General features: G+C 59.7%; 2 protein-coding genes across 6 annotated transcripts in view; one reads left to right on the top strand and one right to left on the bottom strand.

The window, feature by feature from the left end:
• The first annotated feature begins 825 nt into the window (after positions 1-825).
• FAAP20 (FA core complex associated protein 20) lies at positions 826-7058 on the top strand. 2 transcript variants are annotated; one of them, XM_088790053.1, is made up of 4 exons: positions 826-970; positions 1351-1489; positions 1589-1878; positions 6965-7058. In XM_088790053.1, the coding sequence occupies exons 1-4, from the start codon at positions 909-911 to the stop codon at positions 7041-7043; spliced, it is 570 nt and encodes a 189-aa protein (XP_088646179.1). In that variant the 5' UTR covers positions 826-908; the 3' UTR covers positions 7044-7058. The 2 variants fall into 2 exon arrangements, with proteins under 2 accessions (XP_088646179.1, XP_074190360.1); XM_074334259.2 differs by lacking the exon at positions 6965-7058 and adding an exon at positions 5701-5858.
• A 1460-nt stretch (positions 7059-8518) lies between these two features.
• The window catches only part of PRKCZ (protein kinase C zeta), a 93422-nt gene continuing 88321 nt past the window's right edge, over positions 8519-13619 (bottom strand). For all 4 annotated transcript variants that reach the window (XM_019712080.3, XM_019712084.3, XM_019712082.3 and 1 more), the window contains 4 exons: positions 13089-13168; positions 12615-12704; positions 8983-9098; positions 8519-8886 (listed from right to left, as the gene is read on the bottom strand). In XM_019712080.3, the coding sequence (XP_019567639.2) occupies positions 8799-8886; positions 8983-9098; positions 12615-12704; positions 13089-13168 (374 nt within the window). In that variant the 3' untranslated portion in view covers positions 8519-8798. The remainder of the gene's footprint in view (positions 8887-8982; positions 9099-12614; positions 12705-13088; positions 13169-13619) is intronic.

The raw sequence follows: 13619 nt of genomic DNA, 5'->3' as shown, positions 1-13619 counted from the left end.
GAGTGGCGGAGGGTGTCTGGGCATCTGCTGCCACCAAGTGGCAGATCGAGTGGTGGCTCCCAGAGATGGCTGGGGCCCGGGTATCAGGGAAGACCCTTGCAGGAGCCCCACCCCCAGGTCCCCGCCCAAGCCCAGGGCCAGCCACCTGGACTTTGTCACCTCATTTCATTTCTTCTTAATTTAGGAAACCAGATTCCTCCCGTTTGTAAGGACACAGTGATTGTCCTGGGAAGGACAGCTTGGGTCTACAGAGCTGGGAACTGAGGCTCAGAGCTGTTGTGGCAGCAAGAGGTGGCAGAGCCAGCGCTGGCTTCGCAGCTGCGGGTGGGCTTTAACTGGTGTGTGTGTGTGTGTGTGTGTGTGTGTGTGTGTGGCGGGGACCCCCTAGTGTGACTTCCTGCCAGGTTCCTCCTCCTCCTCGGAGACCTCTGCAGACCCCAGGCCGGCGGGGTGACAGCGGTGGGAATGGCCTCCACTATTTTCATTCGCTGGAAAATAGCTCCCTTCAGGACAAGTCCGCCTCCCCCTAAGTCCCACCTCTGTGGTGGAGGAAGGAACCCAGGCCTTAGTTTCCCCAAAGGTTGGGGTCAGGACACCTTCTGCTCTGATAGTGTCACAAAGGGGAGGTCACCTCATGGCCTCAGGAGTAGACCGTAGGGCCCCTCGGGGGTCGGGATCCAGAGCGCAGGTGGGGAAGGTCGGGTCAGGTGGGGCTGGGGGTCGGGGTCTACAGCGCACGTCCGGCGGGGTCGGGGTGGGCTCGGCGGCCAGGATGCGGTCCAGACGCCGGGAAGGTGCCGGCGGGTTTCTAAGGCGGAGGGCGGGGCCAATACCCGGGGCGGGGCCAGGGGCGGTGGTCACCCGCGCGCGGGTTCGCTTACTTCCGCCCGACTCGCGGGCTCAGGCCGATGGAAGCGGCGCGGAGGTCGCGGCTGAGGCTGAGCCGCCGGAGGCCGCCCTCGGGGGCCGGGTGAGGCCGGTGTCTGGAGTCTGGGAGGGACGAGGAGCAGGGGGAGGCACGGGTGGGGGGGCCACCGGGCCGAGCTGTGGCCGTTGTCACGCTCCCACGTGTTTCCCGGAGCGCGCCTCGGGCCCGCCCTTCCCCGGCCACACTCGCTGGGGCCCCTCCCCGCGCAGTTCTCTCCACGCCTCCCCCTCCGGCCCCGCCCGCCCGGGCGAGTGCGCCCCCCCCCCCGCGCCGCCCCCTGCTTTGCTGACTAGCCCCCTCGTTGAGTTCTCACCCCCCCCCGCCACTCCTCGGGTCTCCCCACTTTCTCAAACACTCCCCAACCCCCGCGCTGACTGCTCCCCCTGCTGAGTTCTCACCGCCTCCACCCCGCGCCGCCCCAGGTCCCCGAGCCCCCGCCTGGGCTCCCTCCCGGACGGCGACGTCGAATGTGCGCGGCTGTGGGCCGAGCTGCTTCGAACCGTGAGCGCGGATCTGAATCTGGACGGCGAGTTGCCGCCGCTGCCGGCTTTCCCCGGCCAGGTGCGTGTGCCGGGACCGACGGGTGGCCTGCGGGTGCGGGTCTCCTGGCCGGGAAGGGGCCGAGGCGCCGCTGACGCCGGCCGACGACCCGTTTTGCAGGAGCCCAGGAGTGGCCCAGAGCGCGCCGCGTCCCTCGAGGTCTTCACTGTGGGATCTGAGACCTTTTCCTGGACACCTTTCCCGTCGGCCCCAGCGGGAGGCGAGGGCACAGGTCGCTCTTATCGGGTGTTCGGCGGGGCTGGGGTGCGCCCCGGGCCACCGACCGGGTCCTGGCAAGGGCGCACCACGCCGGAGCCCCGCGGGATTCCCTACGCCCAGGAGCAGCCCACGGTGGACCGTGCGCAGACCCTGCGGAGCTGCCCCATGTGCCAGGCCGACTTCGACCCCGGGTGAGTGCATCAGCCTTGGACCTCCTCGTCCCCCTGCTGCCACACCGTGACCCCGGCCACTTTTAGAAGGCTAAGAGGTGCCTGAGCTCCACTTTGGCCTTTTCAAGTTATGTTTCATACACTGAGAGTTGGCAGAGCAGCGACTATGAAGATTAGCCCGAGGGCACAGCACTGTAGGTTTGGGGACCCCCCACAGGCAGCATACTCCCAGCCACAGCTCAGATACTGCCCATAGGGAGCAGCTTCTCTGCTCTAACCCAGCCCATCCTGACGAGACCTGGGGGGCTGAGACCGCCTGTAGAGCCAGCGGGGCTGTGGGTCCCTGAGCTAATTCCTGTTTAGCCCCCCTCCCCCCAGCACCTTCCCAGTGGTGGGTTGTTTTAAAAATGAAGACTGTATGTGTGTGTGTGTGCACGTGTGTGTGCATAGGTGTATTTTTATTTTTAAAAAATCCAATACATGCTTTTATGCCTTATTTTAAGTAGGGGATGGAATCCAATTTGCTAAGAAGTTAAACCTAAACTGCCCAGCTTGTGGACTGGGTGTCACACAGCCAAGGACACGGCTGTGGGGTCATGGGGGTCAGTTGGCCCGGAAGGACCTCAGTTGGGTGCAGTGAATGGATAGCAGGTTTCGGGAACTGGACCTGCTCCAGATTCCTTGTGGCCTGGAGATGTGTGCTCCAGTTAAGTGCACTGTCCTTGATCTTTCAGAAGCAAAACAGCCCCAAAGGTGAAAGAAGGGGATTCCAGAATTAGCTGATAACAAACAGCCGATTAGCTCAGTTGGTTAGAGCGCGGTGCTCTTAACTGGGTTGCCGGTTTGATCCCCACATGGGCCACTGAGCTGCGCCCTCCACAAGTAGGTTGAAACAACTACTTGACTTAGAGCTGATGGGTCCTAGAAAAACACTTAAAAATGAATAAAAGTAAAAAAAAAAAAACGCCATCAAGCTGGTGTTCCAGACATACAGCACAAACCCGCAGAGACACCCCCTCCAGGCCTCATTCAGAGGTGACAGCACCTCTAACGGTATATCAAGCCTCTCCCAGCCTGAGAGCCTGGTGTCAGGGGTGAGCCCAGATGGCACAGCTTGGGGTGGGGGGAGATGACAGTGGTGGTTTGGGCCAGGCAGTGCCTGTGTGCTGGGTGAAGCGGCCCCTGCAAGAAGTCCTGGTAGCACCCATGGGAGAATTTGCAGACCGTTTCCAGAGCCGGTGCGGCACTACCCGCCTCTTGCCTCCTGGTCTTCTGGGGTCGTTGAAAGCTGCCTACTGACTCGCTTGGCGATTCTGGTGAAGCAGTGAGTGGAAAAATGAAGCCTTCGGACTCCCGTATGGAGAAACCCAGGCTCAGAAGCCTGGAAGGTTCCTGATGCAGTCAGAGCGCCCCCACCCCTTGTCAGGTTCTGGGGGCCTTTGTCCTTGGACCGTCTGAGAAAAGGGTCTCGAAGACAGAAACGTTAAAGAGGAAAAAACAGTTCCAGTTTTGAGCTTTTAAAGCAGTTAAATGAAGTCTTGGCAGAGTGCCTGCGTTTTCCCAAAGTAGGTGTGAGCACGGGTGGGTCCAGGTCTCAGCGTGTCTGGAATGCTTCTAGCACGTTCTTCCATCTGATTATGAGGGTGAGAGACAGTATGAGGCCCAGAACACACCCCCAAGGCTGCAGCAGTGACTGGGGAGATGACAGGAGTCCTGCGTCTCGGAAACAAGGTCCCACCCGCCATAGGACGAATGCTCTAGGACCAGGGCACAGGCCGGGCCACGGGACGGCCCAGTTTAGCAGCTGGACACAGCAACTGCACTGTCATATCGGCTTGTGACTGTCCCCAGAAAAATGCTTGTAGTGATTCTCGGGAGCCAGAAGTGTGGCTGCCCTTCAGGCCGGCAGCAGCGGTGATGCTCCTGGTGGAGCGAGCACGTGAGAGGCTGAGCAGGACAAGCTGACCTGTGTCATTTTCCTCCGTGTGTCAGCGTTTTCCGGGTCACTCAGAAGGGTTTTATTCTTTGGTGTGACGGACTCAACAAGCCATGTGTGAAGTGCTGTCCCCTGAAGACCTCCTGCTACTGAATTCAGTTATCACGTGGGTTTCTGCTGGCCGTGAGTCATGTGGGTGGTTGGAAAGATGGGCTCCCACGGGCCAGACGTGGAAACCAGAACCTGAGTTGTGTGTGACCCTATCGGTGCGGCTGTACCAGCTCAGTGGCCCTGTCCACGTTCCAGCCACTGGAGGTGTTGGCTGAGTCCCCTCTCCTGCAGCCGTGCCAGCCGTCCACCTCCACACGTTGGGTTTCAGATGCGACGACGAGGTGGGACTGTTGTGATGCAAGCTGAAGCAGAAGCCGTGTGTGACAAATCCAGCCGAGACAAAGCTCTGTCACTGGGGGAGGTCTGAAGGAATCCCAGAGGCAGCCCCTACCCGAGGGACACCGCCTGGAAACCTCTGGGCGGGATGCCCCAGCTCCAGATCTTAGAATCTTCTGGTAGCTTTAGAGAAGGCTTGTGGGGGGGGCTGGTTCCGAGGACGGGCTGAGTGGCCCCAGGGACCTCAGAACACACTGGCCTGGGTCTGCAAACATGGAGAAGCCAGTTGAAGGCCACCAGAACCGCTTGGGCCCGAGTGCAGCAGGGTGTTGGCTGTGGGGCCAGGTCGGGTGAGAAGCTGGCACTGTCCTTGCCGGTGGGGCTGTGGCCCTCAGCCTTCTCGGTCGCTGCACCTTGCAGCAAATGGAGGTCTTTTAGATTCAATACTACGACGCTGGAGCTCCAGGGATGGGTCTTTCCAGTCTGGCCAGTGAACTTGGGCACTTGACCAGGATGGCCCTGGAGGTGGTCAGAGGAAAAGCCCTGTCCTAGGAGGTTCCTGTGAGCAGGGGGTGGGTGTCTGGGCTGGCGGGCAAACCACCTCCCTGGCTGTGGCCATGGGCATTTCTGGGAGGCCCTAGGTGGGCCTGAGCTGGCATCCCTACCCAGCTGCTGGAAGGGACCCTGGGTGACTGACGGGGAAAGCTGTTGGGGTGAGACGGGTGAGGTGTGTCCTGCTCTGTAAGATGCGGGTGCAGGTGGGGTCCCTGGCCGCCATGACACTTGGATGGCGTCGGGCTGCCAGAGCAGAGCAGAACCTAAGGGTCAGTGGCACCCCTTCCATGCGAGTCCCACCCTGGAGGGGTCATCCCCCAGGGCCCCATGGAGCCCTCCGGAGACTGGGCAGAGCTGACGAGTTCTCCCCCTGGGGCTCAGTCCCTCCATATCAAGAAAACACAATTCTCAAGCTTGGACTGCGCTCCCCGCTTTCGTCCGGGCAGAATCCTTCACGCTGCGTCTTTCTGGGTGGCCGGGGGGTGGTTTTGAAAGGTGGATGCCCTGGTCATTGCTGATGCCAATGCCCCTGCCGGATTTTCCCCTCGACCGTCACACCTGGAGGAGGGGCCTTGACCTTGTGCTGCCGCCATCAGCTGGGTTCTCGGGCACAGCTGTCCCCAGGAACCTCAGGTTCTCAAGCTGAGCAGTTGCCAGAGTGCCCTGGGGGCTCGTTACGCAGTGCCCCTAGCCTGAGAGTACACTTGACGAGGTCTCCCAATGGCACCTGTCCAGGGTGCACTCAGAACCTTTGACCCAAGAGTAGGGTCTGGAGAGGCCTCTCCTGACTGGTGTGGCTCCTGCCTCGTTTCCAACTAGCCATGGAGACCCGTCAGGGTTCCTCTCCGCCGGCCATGCTTTGGTACAGTTGTGAGTGCCCGGCAAGGGTGTGAAAGCACGCCACGGAGGCCCTGGCCAGGGGTCCCCTCCGTGGGTGACTGAGTGACCGTCTCTCTTCCTCGCAGGCTGGCCCAGCTAGACATTGATAGCCATCTCGCTCAGTGCTTGGCAGACAGCACAGAAGACATGGTGTGGTGAGCCGCCGTGCCCTCGTCCCTGCAGGCCCCCTCCCTTCCACCCGACACATGGAAAAGCTGTGTAGTAAACCTGTTACTGCAAACTGCTTGTCGTGTTCTTCTGTTGAAACCAAAACCGTGGATCCTTTTTCTTTCTTGGCTTTCGCTCAGCAGAGGGACTGGCTGTGGTCAGAGAGCAGACGTGCTCAGGCCACGGCTGGGCAGGCCAGGGCAGGCCAGCCGATGGTTTGGGAGCTGACAGGGCCCGTTTGGCACAGCGGGCAGGCTGGGGCAGCTTGCTCTCACTCCTGTGTCCATTCCTCAGAGTGCTGCTGGGGTGAGGAAACTGTCAGGGGCGGTGCCCTGGGACCCTACCATCGGCCAGCCAGCAGGGGAATCAGGGCAGCTCCCGCTGGAATAAGATTTATGGGGCTGGAACTGGCAGAGGTGCCATGGGCAGCGGCAGGCCAGCAGGCAACATCTGTCTCAGGCTTGCGCGGGCTTTCAGGACTGGGGAAGGAAGGGCCGGAGTGTTGGCGGCTGTGCCCCTCCAGTGTTGGTCTGCCAGGTTCTGGAAGAGCTGGGCTTCGGTGCCAACTCCGCCTGACACCCTCATCTCCGTCTCAGCCATGGCGGGGGGAGGGGGCCAATAGGAAGCCCCAAGATTAATTTGCAGAAGGCCCTATTTTCCTTTCAAAAATGACCCCACACCAGCCGTGAAAAGATGTGGCGGGAACTTAAATAAAAGTTACCAAGTGAAGAGGGTCAACCTGAAAAGGCAACATCCTGTGTGTTCCCAACAGATTCTGGAAAAGGCACAACTACGGAGCTGCTAAAAAGGTCACTTGTGTTGGAGGAGCAGAGGGGGACAGTGGAGCATAGGGATGTCTGGGGCAGTGAGACAAGTCATCCAACGTTTTGTCCAAACTCACAGGACCTACAACATGAAGAAGTAAACGGGGGCCCTGGGTGCTGGTGACAGAGGTCAGTGCAGGTCCGTCGGCTGTAGCATGTGCACCTTCTGGGGACACGGACGGGGATGCTGATGGGAGTGGGGGGACAGGGGGACACGGGACATCTCTGGCCTTCCCCTCGATTTTGCTGTGAACCGAAAACGGCTCTAATAAATGGCTTCAAAAACCTCTGCTTCCTGGAAACACCTACTTTTAATGAAAATAATAACAGTAAGCGTTGTCATTAACGTCTTTAATAGATGTGCAAGAACACGAACGACCTTGGCCGAGGGTGAGAATATCCACAGAAGGAGAACAGCCACGGGCTCCGCTCATTAATTGTACAGAAGCACACGCACGGATTGACCGCTTTACAATCGTGACGTCACCAGAATTTCCGCGAAGCATCTCGAAAGCGCACACACACGTCGTGACGAGCTGCTCGCCAGCGCCAGGATGTCTGATCCCGTCTCACTTCAGTACATGTCACCTCTCATTTATAAAACACGTGGCTGTGCATAAAACCTCCCCTGCACAGGGAGCATGGCGTCCTGCACACGCCTCGCACGCGAGCAAGCACGCTGGCCGCCAGGAAGCTTCTTGGCGACACCCGCACTGAAGTACACGCGTTGCACTTGGACAAATCGCAGGCCTCGGTCCTCACTGAGGAAAGACGCTGTCACTGCCTGACACAGCAGGAGGAAGGGGGCTCTCGGGTGGTTTGTTAGCCCTGCCTGGGCACCCAGGGTGTCCCTCCCCGGGTGACGTCAGCACGTCCCAGCGCTCTGCTCACCTGAGTGACCACAGAGCCCTCAGATTAGGGCTCTGCCTCCCCACCGGCTAAGACCCAGAGTTGGTTCTCGGGTTGTGCCCTGTGGTCCCTGATCTTGGCCTTTGGGGGCAAATCTTCCTGGCGACACTTGGGGGCTGGGAGCACTGCTTGTCTATCACGGCAGCGGCTACTCCGTTTTCCCTTTTCTAAACCATAATATTCCTCAAACCGCCAGCCACACAGGGGAGAAAAGTGAGGCTCAGCAGTCCCAGAGGCCCAGAGGGGACATGGCAATAGAGGCCGAGGTCACGTGAGGGACGTTTGGGAACTCGGTGTCTGAGGAGCCCTCTCCCGTCCTCTGCGGGGCTTGTGCCACACCTGATGTGTGAGGGACTGGAAAACCCATGACTTGCATCTTTCTAGAAAGCCTTTGGTTCGTCTTGTCCCCAACGAAGCCACCTAAGAAGGAGGGTGACCGGGTGACACGTGCCACCTCAGGAAAGTACAGCACGTCTGTGGGTATTCTGGGTTCACTGTCCCACTTTAAGGCGAGGGCCCATCTACACATCTTTGCAAATTTTCTCAGCATCATTACCGTTAAAAACATTTTCCAAAAATCAACGTAACAGAAGACATCATGTAGGCACTGCTTAGTGTTTTCAGAAATATATTTTGAGCAGATCTAGGTTTCAGCTTTTTTTTTTTTTTTTTGGTGTACTGGTGCTTTGGTGAGCGAATCTGTCATCCCATTTTCCTCATCCTGGTCCCACGTGGGTAGGGGGTGACTGACTTCTGCGTTAAAGCACGCGGCCACTTACACGCTCGGTGTGAAAACACTTGTTAAATGTTAACAACAGGAACTTACCGGGATTTAGAAAATGTTCCGAATTTGTAAAAATTCTTTGTCAGTGTGTCCCTGCAGGCACTTCAGCTCCCGTCCCCAGCCCCCTCTGCACACGCCGCACGCCGCCTCCACACGTGTGGTTACGCCTGCGACACTGGCAGGTGCCACACGCGGAAAAAAGGCAGCAAAGGGAGCGTCTACATCACCGGCACATTTTATTCCTCGGGACATTACAGGTAACTCCTGGAGGAGCAGGTCAGTTCTGTTCTGTGCAAAGTGTGCACCTTCGAAATCGTGGCTCGTCTTGTCTCTCCCTGACGCAGGCACAAGAAGCAGACGCCTCCAGCGTGAGGCCGCCCTGCCCCGAGCGCCGTGGACACCCGGGCCCGCCCTCCGTGGCGGCGCCCAGCTGGCATGCATGCGCTGTGGTTAGGACAGTTAGGGGTCAGTCAGACATGTCCACGGCGGAGCGGGCGCCTCACACGGACTCCTCGGTGGACAGCAGCAAGGGGTTGATGTACTCGAAGCCTTCGAACTCGGACTGGTCGATCCTCTTGATGACGTCCCTGTGGGCACAGGCAGAGGGCGCCGCTACTGGTCAGCCTGCGACGCCTCCCACCCAGCCCGCTGCCCACGGTGGGGGGGGGGGCCTCAGGGCTTACTCGTCGTCGGGGGTCAGCTGCACGGGCTCGCTGGTGAACTGCGTGTCGAAGTTGTCCAGCCCGTAGTCGTCGGTGATCTGCGGCTGGAACGGGGGCAGCGCCTGCTTCTTCTCCAGCTTCGGAGACAACGCACAAGGCAGGCACGTCAGCCAGCGTCGTGTCGTCTAATGGCCTCAGTGCCTGCACACTGCGGCCGCACGCAGCAGAAGGTGCTCACGTTTACACACGCCTCGCTGACATGCCGAGAAGGCCCGAGCCCGCAAACGCCCACAGGTCCTCATCCAGGCCCCACGCGATGGGAAGGTGGCCACCAAGTGGACACGAAGGTGACCCATCCCCCCCCAGCTTGCAGCCCCCCTCCCCCGCCATCTGCATCTTGGGGCCCAGGGCGGTCAGGGCGCCAGTACTAACCACAGGAACAACTGGGCCTGGAAGCCTGAAAACGGTCGCTACGTTCTGGGGACTTACAAAGAGTGAAGCTGGGGATGGGAACGCGGGCGTCACAGAAACGCGAGTCCTGCCCACGTGATGCCCGACAGGTATCAGAGATGAGCCAGCGAGGGAGCCCGGACACAAGCAGTGTCCACGGCCAGGCCACAGGGTGGAGACACGCTGGTGGGTGTGGACACGTGTGAGCCCGTGAGTGTGTATGTGAGCTGCCACCTGGCAGGCATGGGCCACAGCCAGGGCAGCATTATGGGGACACAGGCACTCCCTTCATTCATTCCTTTTCACCTTTCATGTGCAATTATGGATTCTTTTATCAGTAGGAAACGCTGTGATAAAAAATGGGAAAGGGGGGAATTTCGTAAACCATTCTCCCTGCCTTAGGTCTCAGCTGCTTTAAAAGACATGACGACAAGTCAGAGCCGACCACAAAGTAGCACAGCCACATGCTGGCCGGGCCCCCCAACCTTCTCCCCACCCCTGCCCCCGGCCGCATCGGCTGCTCTCCAAGAGCGGCCCTCTCGTCAGTGTCACCTCTTTCCTCAGTCAGAAGCAGTGAACAGGAACGGTGCCACCCTGGAGGGGCGCTCCTATGCAGGCCACACCCAGGTATGCTTGGTGGCACCAGAAAGGTCGCTGGAAGGGGCCAGGGGAGTCCGCCATGGTGCCGGGGCTCAGTTCTGAGGTGGTGGCCTGAAGGCCGTGAGGGGAGGGGCACAGCCACGCAAAGGCCCCCGTGCAGAGAGTGCCAGGGACCTGTGGGGACCGTGAGGCCTCAGTGAGGGAGGAAGGAGGGGTCAGGGGTGACTGCTGGGTCTGCCGCCAGAGGCAGTGGTACCCAAACCACCACCCAAACCACCGTCCTGCTGAAGACAAAGAAACGGGCAAAATAGGAGACTTCTTCCTAAAGTCCCCAAGGGGCTGACGGGGGGTGGTGGGGTGACAAGACAGCAGGTAGGCAGCTGGGCAGAGCTGGCAGTCAGCAGTGAGCCCTGCTCGGCCTGTTGGAGACGGCTGCCCCCGGCCAGGGCCAGGCCCCCAGGGCAGCAGGGGAGCAGGGGAAGGGGAAACCAGTTGGCCCTGAACCTGGCCTGCGCGGCAGTGGGACGATTCTGGATTCTGGAGCCAGGACCCAGGTTTGTGGAGAAGACCATGGGCCTCAAAGGATTTACACACTAATTTTTCAGGGGCTACATCCAGCGGCCAATGGAAGGACGCCAGACCCGTGAGGCGCTGGGACATCCTGAGAACAGGCCTACGTAGGTCAGACGCTGATGCAGAACCCACAGGCGGTCAGCCTGGAGCCGCCCATCAAGTCTCTCATTCTGTGTTTGCCCAGTGGACGTGGAACATTCCAGCAAAGAGCCAGACACCATACAAAACGCCACTGCAGGTCAACGAATAACCACCTAGAAACCCCAAAACCGAGATGTGGAGTCACCAGACCCGGACCTCTGGCAGCTCGGTGTGAATGCTCAGGCGGGGCCAGCTGGGCCTCGCAGCCCACGTTCATTCTGAGGTGTTCCAGACCCAGGAGAACGTCAGGGCCAGGGAAACTCCATCGTTTGGGGCTGGCCAGCAGGAGTGGCCCAGCCTTCAGGGGACAAGAACCGAGGGACGGGACACAGGACAGCAGAGCGGCATCAGGCGAGGGGCTTCCGGGCAGGGCAGCGGGACCCCAACCCCCACTTTGCCAAAAGGCTTCTTCCCCTCTTGTCTCCATGTCCCCGCACAGAAAACAATCCTCCTCAAGTGCCCTTCTCCACCCTGTGAACAGGAATAGCCACCACCAGGGCACCACCGGGGTGTCACCCACTCAGAGGCCAAGGGTGGCCGTGCACCCCCCACACTCCATCAGGCACCACTGGGCTCATTCAGAGTCTGCATGTGGCAGAAACACTGTCCAGAAAAGAGGAAGCCACCGCTTCACACCCAGCCATCAGCCCTCACCCCTCCTTCCCAGCTCATGGTTTAGACAGGATTTAGGGGCATGGCCGGCACCCAGGCCGCACCCAAGAACAGGCTTTTCAGCAAGGATGCAGTGGCCAGAAGTGACCAGATGCCACCTTCAGGGGACATGGCGCCACAGGCCACGAGGGCTCTCATCGAGGCCTGCGATCTGGCTGGAGCCCATGGCTGTGTGGGAGCTGTACTTACTGGAACCTAAACCTGAAAGGCCAAGGGTCAGACCAGTGTGGGCGCCAGGCAGGAGACACGCCTGAAGGCAGCAGGACGCCCACTGTGATTAACCACAGCCTGGCGGCGACACCCCTCTGGGCCAGGTGTGCCTGAGCTGTGGGGCAAGGGTTACAGAGCAGAGTCCTGCTTTCTTCTGCCTTGTGTGAGCAGAACAATGACATTAAATGAAGACATCTGATCGGTCTTAAAAGCACTGATGCGCTGAACACCGTTTTTCATTGCTGCCCCTAAAACTGCAGGGGCGACAGTGTCAGATTCTGCTCTGAAATCGCCCAGCTGGGCCTGACAGCCACACGTGGGTGGGGATGATACATGTCCTGCCTGCTTCCCCATCCCAACCAGGGTCCCAGAAACTGGGGGCACCTGGCTGCGCCCCCAGCCCCTCAAACGCACCGATGAAAGTCCTGTGCGTGGAAAGCATCAGCCACCAGAGGAGAGGGGTCCCCTATGAGAGATGGAGGGAAAAGCCCCAGAGCGGGCTTTCGTCCCACCTAGTTCAAGCTTAAATTCCACATTTACTGAATTAACTATATAGATTTTTTTCCTTCAAAAAACCCAGGCTTTCAAGTTACATTTCAGTAAGTCTGCGACCGTTCATATATTTTCCAACGGATTAGGCTCTGTTCTCCTCTAATACCAGGACCCTCAGCATTAAAGTCGAAAGGGCTTCAATTCTTTGCCCTCGGCGGGTCAAGAACACCAGGTTTTGGGAAACCAAACAAAACTTCCTTCTCTGAGCCAGCCCCACCTGCGTGGTCACACAGCAGGACGCCCCCCACAGGACCAGCAGAACACAAGGCTCCCAGGGCCACCAAGCGCCATCCCTGGGGCCTGTCCCGCCCTTCACTCTCCTGTCACATGTGAGTTCCCAGACCCCTCCCCCAGAGGGAGCCCACCACAGCCTCCCACCCAGCCCTCCCTGCTGTGTCACCATCATCGTGTCACTGTCACTGCAGGGAGATGAGGTGACTGCTGGAACGCCTTACCAGGTCCCAGTCTATGCTGCGGAAGAAGGCGTGAGACTTGATGTCGGAAAATCCGGTCTGTGGCCGGCAGCCCAGCCTCTCTTTGGGGTCCTAGAGGTCAGAGTTCAAGTAAGGACAAGTCAGCTTTCACAGCCCCCCACGCAGCCCCGCACAGCCAGCCCTGCCAGCATGGGGCTGCCTGCCTGCCTGACGTGGGGAGGTCTGGGCCTCAGTGGCCTGCAGGGCAGGATCAGACCACCCTTCACTAAACACCTCCCCAGCACGGTGGCCTAATTTCTCACTGTTCTGTCTTGTCATGTGTGAATAAAAATCCACGATTCACAGGACAGAGCTCGAGTGAGGAAACACAGGCTCCCATCACACTGAGGTGTCCCAGAGCTGACACTGAAAATGGCACTGAAAACACCTCGGCCCCTAAGCGCAGGTGGCCCGAGCCAGGCCCCCGGCGAGTCCGTCTGGTGGCTACAAGCGTACCTTGTTTAAAAATCCTTTCAAGACGTGGGAGGCTTTGACGGAGAGGAATCGGGGGATCCGGATGGGCTTCTCCAGGATAACTGTGGATGTGGGGTCCTGGTGAGAAGCCGCGCCCTGTGCTGTGCTCCCCGAGTACGCTCTGCCCAGCAGTGAAGGCGCCACGCGGGCGGAGGGGCTCTGGGAAGCCACCCAAGCAGGAGCGTCGAGCGTGCTTTGGGGCACTGGACCCCCTCCCTTCCCACAGCCGAGGCCCTGATCACGCATGAACCAGCAGCATCCCGTCCCCATGTACACGCAGCTCCACATATGACCACCAGAGGGCGCCATGGGGACAACCAGGGCCCAGATCCCAGGGGCAACAAAGGGGGCTCAGGGCCAGGTTCCCTGCTTCTGATGGCCAGGAGCCCCCGGGGACTGGGAGGGGCAACGCCCTCCGCGGTCACGGGAAGGGGCAGGGCATCCGACTCCCGCGTGGGTCTGTGAGAACAGGCCTGGCCCGACATGTCGGAGGTGCAAGGCCAGCCTGGGGAC

The sequence above is a fragment of the Rhinolophus sinicus genome, chromosome 14 (assembly GCF_057876585.1).
Source record: "Rhinolophus sinicus isolate RSI-liver-muscle chromosome 14, RSI-T2T, whole genome shotgun sequence".
Classification (NCBI taxonomy): domain Eukaryota; kingdom Metazoa; phylum Chordata; class Mammalia; order Chiroptera; family Rhinolophidae; genus Rhinolophus; species Rhinolophus sinicus.
This window is presented reverse-complemented; position numbering and strand designations above follow the sequence as displayed.

Coding starts and splice junctions, on each gene's coding strand:
- FAAP20 (XM_088790053.1), top strand. CDS start 909: ATGGAAGCGGCGCGGAGGTCGCGGCTGAGGCTGAGCCGCCGGAGGCCG. Junction 1,490..1,588: donor TGCCGGCTTTCCCCGGCCAG/GTGCGTGTGCCG, acceptor CCCGTTTTGCAG/GAGCCCAGGAGTGGCCCAGA. Junction 1,879..6,964: donor CAGGCCGACTTCGACCCCGG/GTGAGTGCATCA, acceptor CGTCTTTAATAG/ATGTGCAAGAACACGAACGA.